The 20,736-nt window shown below is 36.7% G+C and overlaps 1 protein-coding gene across 3 annotated transcripts; it reads left to right on the plus strand.

The window, feature by feature from the left end:
- The first annotated feature begins 1,926 nt into the window (after positions 1-1,926).
- LOC106063989 (F-box only protein 39-like) lies at positions 1,927-19,140 on the plus strand. Of its 3 annotated transcripts, XM_056044827.1 has the most exons (13): positions 1,927-2,097; positions 2,387-2,457; positions 3,430-3,575; positions 6,070-6,121; positions 7,112-7,233; positions 8,355-8,607; positions 9,453-9,707; positions 10,189-10,335; positions 11,396-11,577; positions 12,839-12,991; positions 14,405-14,484; positions 15,231-15,452; positions 17,522-19,140. In XM_056044827.1, the coding sequence occupies exons 2-12, from the start codon at positions 2,451-2,453 to the stop codon at positions 15,436-15,438; spliced, it is 1,605 nt and encodes a 534-aa protein (XP_055900802.1). In that variant the 5' UTR covers positions 1,927-2,097; positions 2,387-2,450; the 3' UTR covers positions 15,439-15,452; positions 17,522-19,140. The 3 variants fall into 3 exon arrangements, with proteins under 3 accessions (XP_055900802.1, XP_055900803.1, XP_055900804.1); XM_056044828.1 differs by lacking the exon at positions 2,387-2,457 and having other exon boundaries at positions 1,928-2,097; XM_056044829.1 differs by lacking the exon at positions 2,387-2,457 and having other exon boundaries at positions 1,934-2,070.
- Positions 19,141-20,736: the final 1,596 nt, after the last annotated feature.

A 20,736-nucleotide genomic window follows, 5' to 3' on the forward strand; every position in this document is an offset into this window, starting at 1 on the left:
TTTTTTTTTCATAATTCACATGACTGAAAAGATACACACATTTAAATTTCACTATGGGTCGGGATGGCAGAGTGGTCAAGTGGTCCAAAGTACTAAATTCGAATGCTAATAAATTGAAGATTGAAGGATTCTGAAATCCTCCGAGACTATAGCTAAATCTAATATGGATATTATTTGGAGGAAGTAAAAAAAAGATTTTAAAATATTGGGAGTCCACAATTTGGTTTTTCATTAGACACCGCAATAACAAAAGTCCACAGTTTTCTCCTTTCCTCCTAATCACCTATGCATCGTTTTCCGACAACCCATGCACCAGGCTTAGCCCGTGCTAAAATGAAAGAGATGAACAGAACTTCCTTATGCGGGTAACTGGGTCCTTCTTGCGCACATAGAGCAGGAGCTTCAACTTGCTGTCAACACATTCATTGAGACTGTTACAAAGTCGCTCTCCAGAAGTTTTTCAAACGGAACTTACTTCAGTTCAGGAAAAGCTCTTACCGAAAACAGGAGCAGAGGGTGGGAAGAAAACAGGCGAACGGTTGAGTCTGCATAGTCATGTGACATACAGTACTCATCCTTAATCTTCAGACTCGAAGACCTTGCCTTTTTATTTTAAAACTGAACATTTTTGGTAATGAGTCAGATCTGCAGTAGTACCGTCCTATGAAAGGTAACGAAATTCTTCGTAACGTCTGTGAAGGCATATTGTCACTCTCGCCTCGTCTGCTATTATAACAATAATCTGGAATCTTACTAGATCTGTATGGGGTCTACGCCGGACGGCACAGTTTCTTGCCAGAGCACTACGGGCGGAGTAGTCCTTCCTCTTCTGAAATTAATCGGAGTTCAGAAATAATGACAATGTATTATTTATTTTCCGTCTCAACAAAACAGTGCTGAGAAGAACAAGCAGGCTTACGATTAGGCAGATCATGTGCAGAGTAGATCTTCGTTCTACGAAATATCATAGGACAAAGTCTCGAGTACCGCGTACCAACAATGACTAACCATCAGTTTCATAGACTTTAAGAAAGCGTTTGATTGTGTCCACCGAGTGTCACTATGGAAAATATTTAGAGAATACGGTATCCCCGAAAACTTCGTCCAGATCCCACGACACCTATACAGTCAATCTAGATGCTACATTAAAACAGAAGAAGGAACAACCGAGGTTTTTTTTTACCATCGAGACAGGTGTGAGACAGGGGTGCATCTTATCTCCCTTCCTCTTCCTCCTAACCACTACATAATGAGGAGAGCAATGAATCAGACTGCCTTTGGTATTCCATGACGTGAACAAAATCGAATAACGGACTTGGACTTCGCCGATGACGTTGCACTACTCGAGGCTAGAAATAGATGTATACAAGAAATGACGGAGAGCCTAGATAGAGAGGCACCCAAAATTGGCTTACGCAATAACTTGGATAAGACTAAAATTTTGCGAGTGGGATATAAGGCAAAGTGTGCCCCCGTCAGATTTGGCGAGTCAAAGCTTAAAGAGTTGGACAAGTTCACATACCTTGGTAGCATCATAACAAATGTTGGGGATGCCTTCACGGAGCATCTCAGAACATTGGACACCAGGGGGAGGAGGCTTCAGACATTGCTAGTGACAGATCTTTGTGGAGACAGCTTGCCGCCCAATGCGCCGAACGGCGCGGGAGGACCTAAGTCTAATTATTTATTTTAGCCAACTTCCATTGTCGCTCATTATCAGATTTCTTTATTATTATTTATTTCCTAAAAGAATGTAACTAGATTTCTTTATTATTATTTATTTCCTAAAAGAATGTAACTAGATTTCTTTATTATTATTTATTTCCTAAAAGAATGTAACTAGATTTCTTTATTATTATTTATTTCCTAAAAGAATGTAACTAAGTGCTAAACAGCGCTAAACTATTTAGACACTTTTTTTGACGTCACAGTTTTGTTTTGTTTACTTCAATGGCCGTCACTCTAGAGACTATTTGTTGACGCTGTCCGTCACATTTTAGCCACACACAGAGAATTCTTGTTACTGTATTACGTTTCAACATTTGTCTTGAAGTTCGACTAGAATCTCTAGTACTAGATCTAGATCTAAGTAGACTAGTATGCAATATTAGCTTTGATCAATATTTGTTGTAACAGTGACTTTCAAGGAGTCCTTTTTAAGGCTTTTATAGGCCTACTGTCCCAGATTCTAGATCTAGAATCTAATCTTAAATCTAGATCTAGACTATATAATAATCTAGATCTAGATATCTAAGTTTAAATATATCTAGATCAGATCTAGAATCTATATTCTTTATAAATATAGAGACTTTATTATATATTATAATATCTAATCTACATCTACTTGTAGAACAGATAAAATTTTCTAAATCTTATGATTTTCTAGGTTCTACTTCTAGATTAGATATATCTAGATCTAAATTTCAATAATTTTATACTGAAAGGCTGCAATGTCATGTAAGTTTTATTAAGATCTAGATCTAGAATCACTATAATAAGAATCTATTTTTAATATATAAATTGTTATAGTTTATAGTCTAGATTTAGATTGAGAATCTGTTTTTAATGTAGATCAATAATTTATGAAAAAGACGTAGACTTAATGTAGATCTAGACTACTTAGCAGTGGCGTCAATAAGGTGGGTGGCACCCAGTGCGGTCCTCATCCCTCCTCACCCCCCTAGTGACGCCACTGCTACTTAGGCATACAATCTAGATTTAGAGATCTAGAATAGATCATACCTCACTGTTCGGCGCCAACGGATTTAAGTTTTCTGAGGAGATTCGAAATCATGTTATGGCGGCTCTATATTCATGTCCCTCTTTTCGGGCTTCATGTATATAGATCTAGATCTATCAAGATTCAACTTTCCTTTCTTTGTAGACAATCTATAATATAGGTCTATCTAAATTCACCTTTTCTTTGTAGACAATCTAGAATATAGATCTATCTAGAATATTATAGAATTAATACTTAGAAAATAATTTTATGGAGCCTAGAAAAAATCTTAATAGTTGTTTTGTTGTTTGACATATTTCGGAGGTGAAGTAGTAAGAACTATTTTATGCATTGAGGGAGACACGACTATCTTTAGTGAATTTAAGATCAGATGTTTTACAGAGGAGGACTATGAACCCCATCTTATCAACGTCATTTGTAGGATGTAGCAGTAGATTCATGGACTTATAATCATAATCTAAAGTCTCGATGGTACTCACATTCCTCTATTCTGAGGTGTCGAATCTGTCTCCTGATTTATGGCTACTGATTCCTGGATCTTGATTCCTGACTCCTGATTACAGACTCCTAAACTGAGCACTTGAGTTGCATGTGGGACATTTGTATGTCCCAGTCAGTTTCTATCTAACATGTTATGTAAATGTATACGAGTTTATCTTAGGAAATGTCTCTATTTTTTTTTCTTCTAGTTATTCTGAATGAATTATTAGCCGTGGGCGTGGTCATTGGGGATGTTGTAAAGGGTCGCCGCCCTCCTTCCAGTGACACAGAAGATGATCCGCCAGAGAAGGTCGCCAAAGTGATGGATAGTCCTAGCACGTCTGAATCTTATAAGGTGATTTCTGCCTGCCCCCCATTACCACCCCACCTTTTTAAGCTAATTTAATATGACGAAACATAGCGCTCCTGTTTACAAACGTATCTCTTCAAATATTGTCTAATTTTCGAACTGAAAACCTTATACCGGTACCGAGTATATCAAACTCTTTGCCTAAATAGTTCAAGTAACCAGAATTCATAAAGTATATTATTTACTAGCGTTAACCAGTGAAGCCCAAAATACGGCCCGCGAACCAGATCCGGCCTGCGACGTGGTTCTATCCGGCCAGGCTGACACGTCAGCACAAAGTGTAGAACCCCCCCTCCCCTTTTTTTTTCCAGAAGAAAAAAGTTACTTTTAATGCATCTTCCCAACGTTAGGGTACTCACTTTCTCTCTGATGGATCGGTACTATAACCTTTAACATTTGTAAGTTTATGAAATGAGAGAGCCGAAGAAACTACAAGTGGACTCTGAATTTAGAATCTACCTGGAAAAGTGAATGGTTCTTTACTTTTTTTGTGTGGAACCTGCTACTAAGTCATGTTTAGCCAAAATATTTTATTTGTAAAGAAAATGAACAAGAAATAAACGGCACTTTAAAACAAATATGACGTCATTCTTGGTTTCAGTCGCGAAAAAAAAAAGATTGTTAAACTAGACTTTGGAAGATAGATGGGAATATTTAACTAAAAGAGGCAAGAAAATGTGTAGTTAGAAGCTAGTCCAAAGTTGCTCACAATCTAAGTAAAGAAATGAAGCTTTCTTCCTACGTATAACAACAGACAACTTTTAGATATTTCATTAATTAATGTAAGAACTAGATTCACTGGTTTCTAAAAAGAATTGTTTCAGGTCAATTCATTTCGTTATTGTATCTTTTCGGTCATTTTCCCCTCGAAGAGTGTCGGAGATTAAAATGGCCCGCACGTCGAATCAGGTTGGGCATCGCTGGCGTAAACAGTGCCGTATTGCATCTGTTTTTTTATTAAGTACTGATAATATATTGCTGTATTGTATTGTGTTAATACACTTTAATAATGTTTATATAGTTCGTCCATCGTGGTTCGATGTAGACCACTTTTGTCATCCAGAGGGCTGAGGGCTTTGCTCTGTGGTCTTATGCCTCTTATGTGGCTGGTGAGACCTATATGTGAGCCCGGAATGTTCGGATCTACACTAAGCAGTTTATTCCAGTTGGAGCTAGTATCATTAGCCTTGCTTTTTTTTCTGTGACTCTTTTCTTCTGCCAGCGCTGTTCTCTTGTCCTCAGCAATTTGCAATTATGTATTCAGATGATAAAGGCCTACTCTTGTGAAGTACTCGATATTCAACTATTATAGCATAGTCTCTTAATAAACTTTTACACCATTTGAACACGTTGATAACTTCTTTAACGTCCTATTGCCTTGATAATATACATTAATGCTGTCCATTTAGTGTTACAAATCTTAGATCAACATTGTCTGTCTGTCTGTCTGTCTGGTACAATTTTGTTTTAAACGTTATTTCTCACACTTCCCATTTACGGATCAAATTGAAACTTCACACAATTATTCATTGTTGATGACAAAACATGTATCAATTAAAAAAAAGTTCATTAATTAGTGATAATGAAGAAGTTCTACTGATTTAAGGGAAAATCTAATCTTACTTTATTGAAAAATATGTCAATAAATGTACAGTTATTTCCCTTATCTAAACTTTAAAAAAAAAATATTTGTTATAGCACGAAAATCTCTCCCCCCCCCCTCTCTCCCAACTGGTTCACATGAGTTATTGGACCATAGAATATTTAGTATAATAATAGTGACCATTGTGCTATACAAAAAACAATTACAAACACCAGTAGGCGGAGGGCTAACCAATGGTCCTCATTCACCAATCGTAAGTAAACAACATTTAGTCACGTGATAATATTGATAAGACAAGGGGGAAAAACTGTCACGTGATAGCCATTGAGTATTAAAATTAGCACTGTCTTTACAAAAACCTAATCTTGCTCCGCCTGACCTCACACACCGTTCTGGTTCTCGCCTCGTACTGGTCACATTGCGAGGTAAATTGAAGTGAAGTCTTTCTGACACACTCGCTCTTATATAGTGGCCTACACGAACCTTCTTGACCACTCCAGTTGATCACTTTCGCCGTGACTTGCGTGCGTAATATTTACGACATTGGCCCTTGCCGAACTGGCGTGTACTGTCACTGGTCACGGTTGACCGCTCGTCCTGCGCTGGACTGTGGCGGTTTGGATAGGTTAAAAACACACAGCACTACCCCCATCTGTGTCACCACCAGGTTTACAACAATATATATATCTGTTTTAGGGTTTGGGTTTGGAAAAAAAATCAAAAAAATCTACGCCAACACAAAAGTTCTGGATCCGCTAGTGAATAGATGTATATTGATCTTGTGTAGGCCTATGTTATTTTAATGACTATGGCTATCATTTATGTTCCATTAATGTATCAGTATCTCGTGTCCTAATCTCTTTTGTCTGACCATAGACTTGTGACAGTTCCCTTGGTGAGTCACGATGTCGCTCTTCACAAGTGTCAGGTAAGAGTTCTGTACTAACCTTCATGGACCAGATCGAGTTCGTTTAATGTTTGGTCAGACAAAGTGGTAACAAAGAAACAATGCATTACTGAGACAAGATGGCTATATTTATAATTTACTCTCCAAGTAGGACCGGGTACAAGCATCTAACAAGTACAAAGAATTAAAAAAAATAGTCCACACATACAAACAAAAGGATCAGGATTCTCTTCTGTCAGTGACTTCTAACATGACATTCCCCGTGTCATTGTCATCTACACAAATGCACGCGCTGATCAAAGTAACTAAATGACATACATTTATATAACAATTTATATAACAATTTATATAACAATTTATATAACAATTTATATAACAGAACGTGCACCCTAGAATTAAGTTAGGTGCATCGTCAGTAAGTCACAGTCCCATGCATTATTTGCATTCATAACATTGTCTAGAAACAACAAAAAACAAAAACGAAAAAAAAACAAAACAAATATAAAACAGTTTCTTGTATTCCTACCCCAAGAAGCTGGATTTTCGGATTATAATTTCTTATATATGTCCTGTAATGCTAAACGTGTTTTTTTCAAGTATACTCAATAATGAATTTGTTTCTACATTAGATGGTGCGCAATCGTTTATCTACGTCTATTTTTGTATTCAACTGTTTTACTGGCTACACAGAAATGAAAGTTCACTGCGGGAATTCCCACTGAATTCGTGTTTAAAACAAAGACCTATGCCAAATTTAATTTTAAGATGAATTTATTTTGAAACAAATATAAAGGTCAAACCACTGTTTTCAATGTGTGGCCAATTAGCTAGTTATTTTTTCCCAAAATATGTAATAAACAATCAAATTTCTAGGAAAATCATTAGCGCCATTTTCGAAAAACGCGCCAACTTTCCCCACCCTCCACCCATGCACTACTAGATGCTAGAGTTCAAATGTTAATAAAACATTTTTGTATTTCTCCTTCCATCAAATATTTGTCATTGTTTTAGGTGGTTTAGTAAAAGGTCGGCGCCCACATCAGAGTCACAGTGACGATGGACTGCCCATCAAGATTGCCAGATTAGAGTTGAACGATACCACATCGAATGCATTATGTGAGAACTCAGACGAGGTGATATAAAAAGTTGTTGTTTTTTTTTTCATATAACTTACTTAAAACTCTGAAAGTATACCAAGGTCAAGGTCCTGGTTAAACTTATACCAGATTTGTAATTGTCATAGGACTTAAAAACCATTGGAAGCTTGCCTCCCCCCCCCCCCCAGCCTTTTCCAGTGGTCTGGTTGAACAATGGCTATGTTTTTTTCTTTCGGGGTCCATATATCCTCAGACGATCGGGCTACAGGAGAAGCCAGAGGCTGAATCCTCAAAAGACTCTCATTTTTCTTTTCTGTGCCACATCATCCTTGTGGATGTTCCAAGTAGAAAGGCCCCTTTGAGAAACAGTTTGTTAAATGGTTAGAAGTACTCTAAATATGTGTTGTCAAGTAGAGCTTTCTATCTTGATTTTAAAGGTAAAATTTCTATTTTGGTTGTCAAGGTAAGCTGTTTATTTTGTTTGTCAAGGAGAACTCTAATTTGATAACTTATTTTTGGTTGTTAAGGAGAGCTATTTTGGTTGTCAAGGAGAACTTTTGTTTTGGTTGTTAAGGAGAGCTATTTTGGTTGTCAAGGAGAACTTTTGTTTTGGTTGTCAAGGAGAGCTTTTTTGGTTGTTAAGGAGTACTTTTTTGGTTGTCATGGAGAACTTTTTTTGTTTGTCATGGAGAACTTTTTTGGTTGTTGAGGAGAGCTATTTTGGTTGTCAAGGAGAACTTTTTTGGTTGTTAAGGAGAAAGTTCTATTTTTTAAAAAGTTGTATGTGTGTTTGATCGTTACGCTTACTGCTTGATACGAAGCCAGGACAGAAGCACAGCGTTTGTTCATTTTTGGATGCATTCTATATCAGTTCAAAGGTCATAGTGATGTTGTCGTGGAGTTTTATCCGTTACCAAGAACAGGCAATAAAATCAAATATATCTTCTGAATTGACTTGGGAGTTCATTCACTGCTACGTAATCAACTCCAATGGTTCGTGGAATATGTACTCCGGCCTCGCGGGACCCAAGTAATCCACGGAACAGAGTTCGGGGTAGATTGATATCTTAGAATGTTGAGGCAGTGTGAGATTATATGTGGCGTACTTATCTTAACACAATTAACATCTTCAATTATTTTTTTTTTGGTCTCTACAGAACAATGAGATTGTAGAACATGATTGGAGGCTATTGCCGTATCCTGCGTTGAAGCGAATTTACGCATTACTGCCCAACAAGGACCGGTACAATATGGCAGTGGCCTGTCCACTTTGGTCTGAGCCTTTGACCTCAGGTGATATCTGGAGGAAACTTAATTTCCGATTTAACAGAGTAGAAGATTGGAAAGCCAAACGGTTTACCCAAAAGGTGTTGCCAGTTGCAGTCCGTTACTTGAATATTGACTGCAAAGGTAAGGCTCTCATTTCTCTTGACCAGGAGATGACATAGAATCGAAAACTACATAAATATTAAATTCTTTAACTTAATAAATGCAATGGTTATTTACTGCAGTGTTTCCCAGACTTTTTCCTTAACGGAACATTCCTACACTCTGAGTATTTAGCGGAAGACTTTTCTTAACTTTGCTTATGTTTTTAGAGAGTTTAATTCATGTGGTGGTCTACTAGTTAATTATTCCAGTAGTTCGTGGAACACCTATTCAGGCCTCGTTGAAGACTAGGGCTTCGAGGAAGACAGTTTGGGAAACACTGATTTTGTGTGTGTGTGTTTGTGTGTGTGTTTGTCGAAGTGGGCTCTGGGTACAGTTGTTGTGCCTAAATCAGTCAAGCCTCTTAGCACGTGTCTTTCTCTTTCTTTCTCTGTTGGACTATCTGTCTACCTATTTGTCTTTCTATTTATATCTTTCTACCTTTTGACTTCTTACCTATCAAATCACCTACAGAACTACCTACCTACTTACTTACTGCATACCTATCTACCTATCTACCTACCTATCATTAGATAGACCAACCAAACTGTCTAGCTACTTACCAACCTATCTTCTACCTAACCACCTACTGGCATACATACCTACCTGCCTATTTACCTAGCTACCTACTTATTACCTTACTACCTACTGCCTATCTACGTACTAACTTACCAACCCGCTTACCTACCTATCCACCTACCTACCTACCTATCCACTTACCTACCTACCTATCCACCTATTTACCTACCTATCTATCTACTACCTAAATTCCTAGCTACTTACCTTCCTGTCGACCTACACTACTTGTACCTACTTTTTTCTACTAGTGGACGCAGGCGCTGTTCTTGTTCACAAAGAATGGGACTCGTTGGTGTATTTGGTCAGGCTTTTGCGCTACTTACTGAACCACAAAGTGAACAAGCTTGTCTCATTGCGGGTGGCCAACATGAGTCGATTGACCATGAGGTGGTTGACATGTGGCAAGCGTAAAGATCTGATCATGACGTTGCGTGGCTTACTCGACTGTCAAACAAATCTGAAGGTTTTGAATCTGTCCTGTGCTGGCTTGGACCTGGAACAAGGTTAGAACTCATCTACCTATCTATCTATCTATCTATCTATCTATCTATCTATCTATCTATCTATCTATCTATCTATCTATCTATCTATCTATCTATCTATCTTATCTATCTGTCTGTCTCTCTGTCTGTCTGTCTTTCAATCTGTCTGTCTCTCTGTCTGTCTGTCTTTCTGTCTGTCTGTTTATCTATCTATCTATCTATCTATCTATCTATCTATCTATCTATCTATCTATCTATCTATCTATTTATCTATCTATCTATCTATCTATCTATCTATCTATCTATCTATCTATCTATCTATCTATCTATCTATCTATCTATCTATCTATCTATCTATCTATCTATCTATCTATCTATCTATCTATCTATCTATCTATCTATCTATCTATTTAATAAATTGTCTTTCCTCGCATCAGTTTACCTTGAGAACTATACGTTTGATGTCTAAAGCTCTTTGATTCTCTTTGGTCATTTTCCCCAGGTACAATGATGTTAGTCAAAGCTGCCAACAATTGTGGATCTCGGATAAAGAAACTGATTATCGATGGATTATTTGCCGACAACCTGGGCACAGACGTACTGCCTATGGTACTATTAGAGCCAATCACTTATTTTACAAAACTGAAAGGTGACTTACTTTTTAAATTGACTTTATAGCTGTAACACTGTTGAGAACATACAGACATTTTTGTACATACTGTCTAACCTTAGTGACCTTTTAATGGACCATTCCTGACTAACTGACTTTACAAATAGCTTTTAAGCCTAAATAGACCTAGGATCTATAATTCTATATAAAGGCTTATATTTTATTATTAGAATTAGCTTTTGTGAGCTGGTTAACAATGAGTTAATCAATTCTTCATTGATCAGCTGTGTGATGTCAGGGTGAAGGACGCCATGTATTACAGAGGCACACATTTTTATTTGACATACTTATACTAAATAAAAGTGTACTGAAGTTTGTGTATATTCCGACTTTCACCTTGTCTAAGAGAAACACACATTTTCTGATCGTCAATAAGTTTCGTTAGCAAAAAATTAATAATTGTCAAGTATCAGTGCGCACTGGCGGATCCTGGGCGAAGGGACGGCAGCGATAACATTGTTAGTGTTTTCTAGAGATGTAAATAAACGACTCTCTAAATCAGCGGTTCTCAACCTTTTAAGCTCGGCGACCCCATTTTAGAATCCCCCACTCTGTCTCGACCCCCCCCACACACACACACAGCAATAGAAGAATAGACAAAAACAATCCATATTTTCGATGGTCTTAGGCGACTCCTGGCAAATCGTCAATCGACCCCCATGGGCTTCGCGACTCACAGTTTAAGAACCCCTGCTCCAAATAGAAGGATTTGTGAAAACCAGCAGCGGAACAATAAAAATAAATAGCTTCATCTTCTTTTTACACTATTCCTTGATTTTAGCTTAAAACATTGGTAAACATAACATTTTCAAGCAGTTGAATCCCGAAACTATTTCTTTTAGAATCCATTTTAGTTGCAGCCCGTTAAAAAGTCTAGATCAAAAGTTTTCCTTCACGAAACAATTCACACATTCTGAGTATTTAGCCGAACACTTATTGTTTAGAGAGATAAATTCAACGTGTAGGCTAGTTCATTATGCCAGTAGTTCTTGGAACTGGGAAACCCTGGTGCTGGATAGTTGATTGTCTCTGTCGACAGCGTTGTCCATCAGCTCTCTGTACATCTGTGACGATGTCGTGGAAGTCATTGCTGGTATCGCCACCTTGAAACACTTACGTATCTACACTGATGAAGGGTGTGAGGAGGAGCATGTGTCCACTCAGAGCTGGGAAATTCTGAAGGACGCTTGCCCTCAGCTGGAGGTCCATTACATCTTAACTGTGAGTTACTTGTTGATTTCCTTAGCCGGGTGTTGATGAATACATTTAAAATGGCAATGGAAATATTAATACTTGTTGATTTCCTTAGCCGGGTGTTGATAGTTTGATGGGTTAATACATTTAAAATAGCAATGGAAATAACTCTCTCTCTCTCTCTCTCTTTCTTTTCTACTCTTTTCAAACTCTCTTGTATTAATGACCTCTTACGCCCATTTATGTAGCTTGAAGAGCTAAAGTCCCTACTGTCCTTTTTGAATGGAGGAGTAGGTCCTTGAAGGACTAAGGATACGACATGGCCTAAGTTGTGCCAATATGCCATAAAATCTTAATCTGCCTGCAATATAATACCCCTTCACCCACGCAATACGCCCACTACTTCGGAAGGAAACACCTCTTGATGAGGCTCTGTCGTTCCGGCGGAACCATTTGAAAAAAGAAACATCCCATTCGCTTCTTAGTTCATTCTTTACACATTTTTTTTTTTTTTTGTCCCTCAAAGATCTAGACCTAAAAAAGCAGCGTATATAGAGTAACCTATCCGTATTATAAAAAAAAGAAACAAAGTGAATATTACTTTCTAATAACAGACCGAGTTGGTCCTTTATAGGCATTTTTGTAGGCTAATCTATATCTAAAATTATTAGCTAATAAAAATCCGATGTACAGAAAACAGGATATATACTGTTGACAATTGTTGACTTGTAGAACCAAATTGCTGTTAGACAACTAAACAGCTGTAGGCGTATTATAATTTCACTTGTAAAACTTTATATGACTTGAATAAATTCTTTTGTGAACATAAACAAAATAAAACTTTTATTAAAATATAGAAAAATGTAACTTGAGATGAAACGAAATAAATCTAGTAGACTAGTGATAATATAAAATGGTATTTTGAACAAAATCTCACTCACTACAAGAACAAGTCTTTTCACTTTGGTCTTTTGGACTCGTCTGGTGTACCCAAGATAGCTTACGACAATTTTGCATCATTCACACTACATAGCAACCAATCAATCGCTAACTTCTTCTCTCACCATCACCAAAGACGAACACACACACACACACAAACACACACACACACACACGCACACACTGTAAACCAAAATTTCTAATCCATTTCACTTGTAGTACAAACTAATTTCTTTATTTCGTTGGCTAAAAAGATCTTTTAATATAGCTTCCTTGACATTGTTTAGAATGGGAAAACAAATCTTGTCTTGAAAATGGCTCTGACAGTTTTCTATCTTTTCACCTCCAGAACGTGCACAACTATTACAAATTCAGGCAGATTCTGAAAAGGAATATCCCGCTGACTCGACTAGACTGGAAAGTTGATCGCAGCACAAGGTTTGATTTTTGGGTGGAGGAGGATGTCTTGGTCTGCTTATCGTATATCTCTGAAACATTTAAGGTAACCTCACCTTTTTTGTTTGGGTCACACTTCCTTGCAAACACTAGACTGAGACTTCCAAAATGACTCGTAGCGATTTTCCAAGAAATTTGACAGTTTGTGTATATCTTAATGAATAAAAACAAAAGCTAAATAATTGGCTACGCAGTGAAAACTTTGGTTTTACCAATATCATTTTTCAAAATATAATCATCCCAAAATTAAATTTGGCATGCATCTTTTTAACACCGCACTCTCGTTTCTTTGTTTTTATTAAAGAGCTGAATAAATAACAAGATGTACTTGAACATTCTGCGCACCGTCTGGCGTAGAAATCATTAGCTAGACAGCTAGAATAAGTCATTAGCTAGAACAAATAATTAGCTAGACAGCTAGAATAAGTCATTAGCTAGAATAAATCATAGCTAGACAGCTAGAATAAATCATAGCTAGACAGCTAGAATAAGTCATTAGCTAGACAGCTAGAATAAGTCATTAGCTAGACAGCTAGAATAAATCATTAGCTAGACAGCTAGAATAAATCATTAGCTAGACAGCTAGAATTAATTTGTGACAATATAATATGAATACGATACTGTTGTAAACCTGTTCCCCGCTTACTAACCTTTTCTACGTGCTAACCTGTCAAGAGTTGATTTTGTTTATGTTTGGGGGTGATTGAGAGATGGAGGATCTAGTGTGCAGACTCTTTAGTTCTCTTTCAGACCTTGCGATCTATAGGGCAGGTGATGTACAAGTCATCTGTTTTTGTGGCTCACGGTCTACGTGGGTGTCATATGGCCTGCACAACGACCAACTTTTCCCCAATTAATGTAAGGTACCCATTAGAGCTGGGTGGACTCAGATGCTCCCTAAAGATCACGAGATTCAAAATCCCAGACGTCACCAAGATTCAATCCCAGGTCGGAGGCAAAAGAGTGTAAGCGACCAGCAAGTTTACGAGGGCTATTGTAAAGACAATGGAACTGCGATTTGGGTCGACAATTAACCAGATACAATTGTCCTTCTCGCGAGGGAGTCTGTAATTAGAGTAAGAGCAACCTAATATTTAAGTTGTTTTTTTAAATTTCTGGACCCAAAAACATAGCAATACTTACACATTGTATCAATAGTAATCAATGCACAATATCAATGCTTTATCTCTGACCAAATCTCTGTCAACAGCCTTGACAAATGTCTTTAAATGTTTCAAAGCCTGGATCGTATAACCAAACTAGAAAGATCTATACATATGCCTAGCATTGGGGGGGGGGGAGTGTTTTAGATCCTCTTTTTTTTTAACCTATCATAAATTAGTTGAGTGCGGAATAATTGCTTTTATGGTGTAGTACAACTATAATAATGGAAGAAATATTTTTTAAAACATTTTTCTTTGTATTTACTTGTTTACATAACTATTTTTCTTTCTTTCAGAACACAATTCGCCACATTGACATTGCTTTGCGGTATAGCTCTGAAAAGTTTGCTCCCTTGTTTGATGACATTATAAGAAGGTGAGAAAATCGGTATTCGATTTCGTTAAAACGCACTTGTTGGCCTCCTTCAATCATAGAACGACTATGGTTCATCTCTGGAACACTATTTCATGGGACTTATGAGACCCACTCTCAAGACGGATGTATCGCAGGTTAAGGTGGTATTCGCTTTGATGGTGAAGGAGCCTGCCACTTTCCGTTTGGCACGCTTCTCTTTAAAAGCTGCCCATAGCTTGCTTGGTCACTCTCTCTCCTGATGCGGTCTTGGGCTATTTCCTTCCCAGTAGTAAGCATCAATGCCCACTGCTTTGAAGTTCCGTTTGATTACATCGACTTATCAGAGGTGAGGACGACAAGTTTTTCTTAGGCCTGTCGCGAGTTGCCCATTATATGGATGGCTGCCTGGTCGTGAGGTTTGCACGCTGGACTGTCGTTCGGATTTATCGATGGTCCCGGGTTTAAACCCTGCCCGCTCCCATCCCCCGTCGTCCTGCGGGAAGTTTGGACTAGGAAGTAAACTATCTTCAACTCTGAAGGAACATCCGAAACATGTAAAACATTTTACAAACAACCCACTTTCATTTATAGGTAGTGAAGTGTTTATACCCATTACCATTTTTAGGTAGTAAGGTGCTTATACCCATTACCACTTGAGGAAATAAACCAACTTAGAAAAAAGTGAAGAGAATATCAACGCGATCCTACCTCTTGATATCCCATCATTGTGATTGAATCTTTTTCTTTTTCTCTCTAAACGAACGTAGGTGTCTGAAACTTCAAACGCTGTCAGTCAAGGCCCCGGATGACGAGAATCAAACTCTAGAGAAAGCGTTGACACAATTTGTGTTCTGGGCCTCCATCCGACAGACGAAATGTGCCATCAGGGAGTTGAAGTTCAACGGGAAGAATATCCACCTGGAAAGATCCAGCCTCAACTCCACAGTAAAGTGGCTATTTGGGCGCTTCATGTAGCTCCATGGTTTCAGGTAAGTCATTTGAGTAACCTCGAATGTATCTTGTATTTCTACATTAAGCACTACAGTGTCTGGTAAATTGAGAATTACTGTATCTAGAACCTTGTAAAGTACTGTATTTGACATTTTTAAAGTATTTTATTTGATACATTATTAATTTCTGTGTCACTTTTGTATTGCAAAGTACTGTATTTAGTAAACTGTAGAGCACTGTATCTGCAAATTGTGAAACACATATGTTGTTACATTGTGAAGTACTGTGAATAGACCTTGCTTTTAATTACTTAACTGCGTGGCATTTAGCCCTTGTGATATAAAGGGAGAGTAATCCTTAAAGGACTACGGGCACGACATGGTCTGAATTGTGCCGATGTGCCAAAGTGTATCTTCAGGAATTGGTCATGCCGGCTGTAGATTTGGCCTCACTGCCCTTCAGAATGTAAAGTGGATTTAAACTACTTATCGCTACATTTATTTGTCTATTTCAGTTTAAGATTCAATTAAAAAATGATCCAAAATTAAAAATTGTTTATTTAAAATAAAGTAAGCTTTTTTTTTCTTTGTTCTCTCTTCGTCCACGTGTGCACATAGAGATCTATTTTGAAATCAGAAGGTTGCAACAAATGCTTGTCTGACTGGTGAATGATTACATTATTATCATGATTGAACTATAACTAGAAACATGATACACTATTATTTGGCTAGACTGTTAGCCTCAATTAACTTTAGTCACTGGCTACACTGTTATCCTTAAACTCTAACTAGAGATTTGCTAGACTATTATCTTAGAGACTGGCTACACTGTTATCGTTAATCAAATTTAACTATAAACTCTCTTAAGTTTTTTTTAATCTTGAGGGACATAACATCTACCAAGGTTGAGGATAAGGGGAAACAAAACTTAGATACAAGTATTAGATGTGAATACCAAATAAACAGCCGCGGACCAACTGGTTTGCAGTCATGGAGGATGAGGTGGGGGCATTTCACTTAAAACATATACAAAATCCAGGAAAATGATTATTATTATTATTATTATTATTATTATTATTATAGCTTTTTATATCGCTACTTTCATGCTTATAGCATGCTCAGAGCGCTTTGGTCTAATCTCCTTTGTGGACCAGTGGGGGGGGGGGGTATCTGGGAGTAGGTTTTCCGTGCTGCCTTTATGTAAACACAACTCTGCCCGAGTCGGGTGTCGAACCTCGAGCCAAGCCAAGCCAAGTTCAAGCGTACTTAGCCTCTCGACCACGCTACGCTTCCCACTTGCAAAAAGAGAGTGTAGGGCACTTAAACTGTAAACCATAGTAGGTGAAACAAGTTAACTTACTAAACTAGGGAATAAAAAATTCATCTAGGAGAGATCATTCAAAAATTAAACAACTGCTGCCTTGATGATCTTTGCTGATCAAAAACTATGGTGCATACCCAGAAAGAAAAGCAGGATAAAGCCGTAGTCAATGGGCCACCTGGTGCATAACACATTGACACGCAACCTCATCTATGTTGGAGTTCAGAAATGATTCTTATAGATCCGGCGTCCTGCCTGTGGAGTCCCGCCTTGCATGTAGGGGTTCGGACTCTCCTTCTCAAAGGAGCCCACACAAGCAAGCTGGTGATTCTTTTTTCTCTGCTTATGAAGCCAGGAGCAGAGAACAGAAAGTAGAAATTACTGCCCAACACTAAAATACAAAAGGACGCCTATTATAAGCTATCCCGACGTGACCAACGCATAATTTTTCGCCCTAGGACCGGACAAAATAGAATTAGACCATGTCCTTCAAAGCTGCATACCTATCAAGAGACCCGAACAAAACACTTGCTCGAAACCCTCCAATAGAAGAAAAACTGTATGGAGAACTGCCTAATATGGAAACCACTGTGCGGTTCTTCTCAGATACCTATTAGGATTACTGATCTGAACCCTCGAACATGAAAAATGAGAACTAAAAAAAAGACTATTTTTAATAAACATGAACTAGAGACTGGAAAAGATAATCAGCACTGTGTATAGGAATAAAAGGCTAATTACTCCAGCTACCGATGATAATTTATCTTTCATGATTTTTTGTTCACAGATAAAAGTGCTTTGATGATCAGCGAATGTTGAACACAAATGTTTCTCGTTCTGATAGGTGTGAAACAAGTGAAGCTGTATTTGAGATCCATAGTCAGTTAGTTAGTAATCTCTCAATAGACAACACACTTTCTGGAGTGTAACATCTGGTAGCCATAGAAGAGTTTCTGAACTTGTTAACTGTATAATACTTAAAGTGAGGTAAACTCTACACAAAGCAATAAAATATCGTTTCGTGACACAACTATCCATTTGAACTAGTTGACACTTAAACCTATAAAAGTCATATTATGTATAATGGCATTGTCTACACTATGGCCTTTGATGTAGTATGGTTAATATATATGTTAATATATATATGTTATATTTTGTATTATGCACATGCATGTTATGATGATTGTCCTTACCTCCCTTTTTGTCCGTATTTCTTTCATGGTCAAAAGATCAGCAGTCTTTCAACTCCACAGTCCAATAGATATATATATCAGGCTATTGGATGGCTGCCTGGTCGTGCGGTTTGCACGCTGGACTGTCGTTCAGATTTATCGATGGTCCCGGGTTCAAACCCTGCCCGCTCCCATCCCCCGTCGTCCTGCGGGAGGTTTGGACTAGGAAGTAATTATCTTCAACTCTGAAGGAACATCCGAAACATGTAAAACATTTTACAAACATTCGTTTCTATCATGTGGATTGTTCATTCCTATCAAATAAGCTACCTAACGTGAATATGCATCATATTTAAAAAAAAAATGCTCGTATGAATGTGTCTTCCTGATTCTGTAATCTGTGAATGTGTGAATATAAAGCCTTTTTATTAATTTTTTTAATACTATATTTATTTAGTATTGAATGTTATGAGTTTTTTTTAGCGAAATTATATTTATTCTTTTTTTTTTTTACAAGTGATAAATTGTATAGAAAGATTTATACCTACCACAAAGTAATTGGTTATATAATATGCACATGTTATAGATTGTATTAATACATCAATTTACACCTCAATTTGTCGTGCCATAAAACTCTAAAGTTGTCATGTTCAGATATTGCCGTTGCACAGAAACTTTAATTCAATATTGTCAAAGTCCTACTCGTTGTACGATTTTTTAGGAGCTAAGGGAAATAACTTTGTTCCATTTAGTGGACTCCTCTTCTGAAAAAAAATTGCTTTGTATATATATATATATATAGTCACATCTTATCTGAGTTCAGCTATTTACGGAGAACAGGATAAGAAATCCTTAGAGCTAACTTCATGTCAATCTACAAGTCTTCAGTATTTTCAATAAGCTCCAGACTTTCTCAAACTTTCATTAGGGAACAAGGATTTAGTCGCACAAGTTTCAACATTGATATCAGTTACGAATTAGTAAAATATATTACAAGTGCCTTAATGTAGATGAAACTACCATACCGATACATATATACACTAAAGTTCTCTACTCCGGACTGTATCCATTCCCAAACATGTTTAACATTCACAATAAATGAATAGAAAACTAATTGTAGCGAGATTTTACATGCATTATATTGTTTAAACTTGAGGCGTATTGATGTATACAGTAGATACTTGTGCAATTAATTATATCAGTAATCATTAAAATGTTATCAATTAACTCAGAATGTTAAGCCATATTCTTTCTTTCTATTTTTGTGTTTTTTTATTTTTGTGTTTAATTTGAATTTTTAAAAGTTACATTTTTAACTTGGCAATTAATTTTGCATGTCAATGTACTTTTAGTTTCACGTGTCTATGTACTTTTACTTTTAGTGTCAATGTACTTTAGTTTCATGTGTCATAGTACTTTTTCGTTTGTTTGTATTGTACTTTTACTTTCATGTGTCAATGTACTTTTACTTTCATGTGTCAATGTACTTTTACTTTCAATGTAATTTAGTTTCATGTGTCATAGTACTTTTTCGTTTGTTTGTATTGTACTTTTACTTTCATGTGTCAATGTACTTTTACTTTCATGTGTCAATGTACTTTTACTTTCATGTGTCAATGTACTTTTACTTTCATGTGTCAATGTACTTTTACTTTCATGTGTCAATGTACTTTTACTTTCATGTGTCAATGTACTTTTACTTTCATGTGTCAATGTACTTTTACTTTCATGTGTCAATGTACTTTTACTTTCATGTGTCAATGTACTTTTACTTTCATGTGTCATAGTACTTTTTCGTTTGTTTGTATTGTACTTTTACTTTCATGTGTCAATGTACTTTTACTTTCATGTGTCAATGTACTTTTACTTTCATGTGTCAATGTACTTTTACTTTCATGTGTCAATGTACTTTTACTTTCATGTGTCAATGTAATTTAGTTTCATGTGTCATAGTACTTTTTCGTTTGTTTGTATTGTACTTTTACTTTCATGTGTCAATGTACTTTTACTTTCATGTGTCAATGTACTTTTACTTTCATGTGTCAATGTACTTTTACTTTCATGTGTCAATGTACTTTTACTTTCATGTATCAATGTACTTTTACTTTCATGTGTCAATGTACTTTTACTTTCATCTGTCAGTGTACTTTTACTATTATGTGTCAATGTACTTTTACTTTCATGTGTCAATGTACTTTTACTTTTAGTTTCAATGTAATTTAGTTTCATGTGTCATAGTACTTTTTCGTTTGTTTGTATTGAAAACATCATTATTGTTGGCACTGATTTGGACAAAAAAATAGGAAACGAAATTAACCAATTAGTTACTTAGCTATTTGTAATAAATTAATTTGATTGGGATCGCAGAAGGGAAAGAAGTTGTACTTGATAGATTGCCCCAGATACCAGAATATTAGAGGAAAATATTTGGAAACAGAAAACCTTAAAACACTGCAAGATCATGTGGATCCTAGGCAACTACTGGGCTTTATCCGGCAGGTGGCGTTGGCTGCTTAAATTTGAGTTTAGATCGGGCAAAGTACTTAGAAATATATATATCACGAGTTCTCTTCTTCTTCTTGTAAATACTGAAGGTACTAATTCGTTGATGGTGCTGAGAATTGCTATAGTTGTAGATTCTTTCTTGAGATGTCAGATGCTACAAGAAGCTATTTACAAGAGGATTCTATAAATGTATATGTCTAGATCTAAATACTATCTTAGAGATTGAATAAGTGAAAATCCTTTTTAAACAAATACAGAACTTTAATTCAAAAACTAGGAATCACTGCAATGTACAGTATTTACAAAAGTAAACTGTATCAAAATA

Source organism: Biomphalaria glabrata, chromosome 10 (genome assembly GCF_947242115.1).
Source record: "Biomphalaria glabrata chromosome 10, xgBioGlab47.1, whole genome shotgun sequence".
In the NCBI taxonomy this organism is placed as follows: Eukaryota; Metazoa; Mollusca; class Gastropoda; family Planorbidae; genus Biomphalaria; species Biomphalaria glabrata.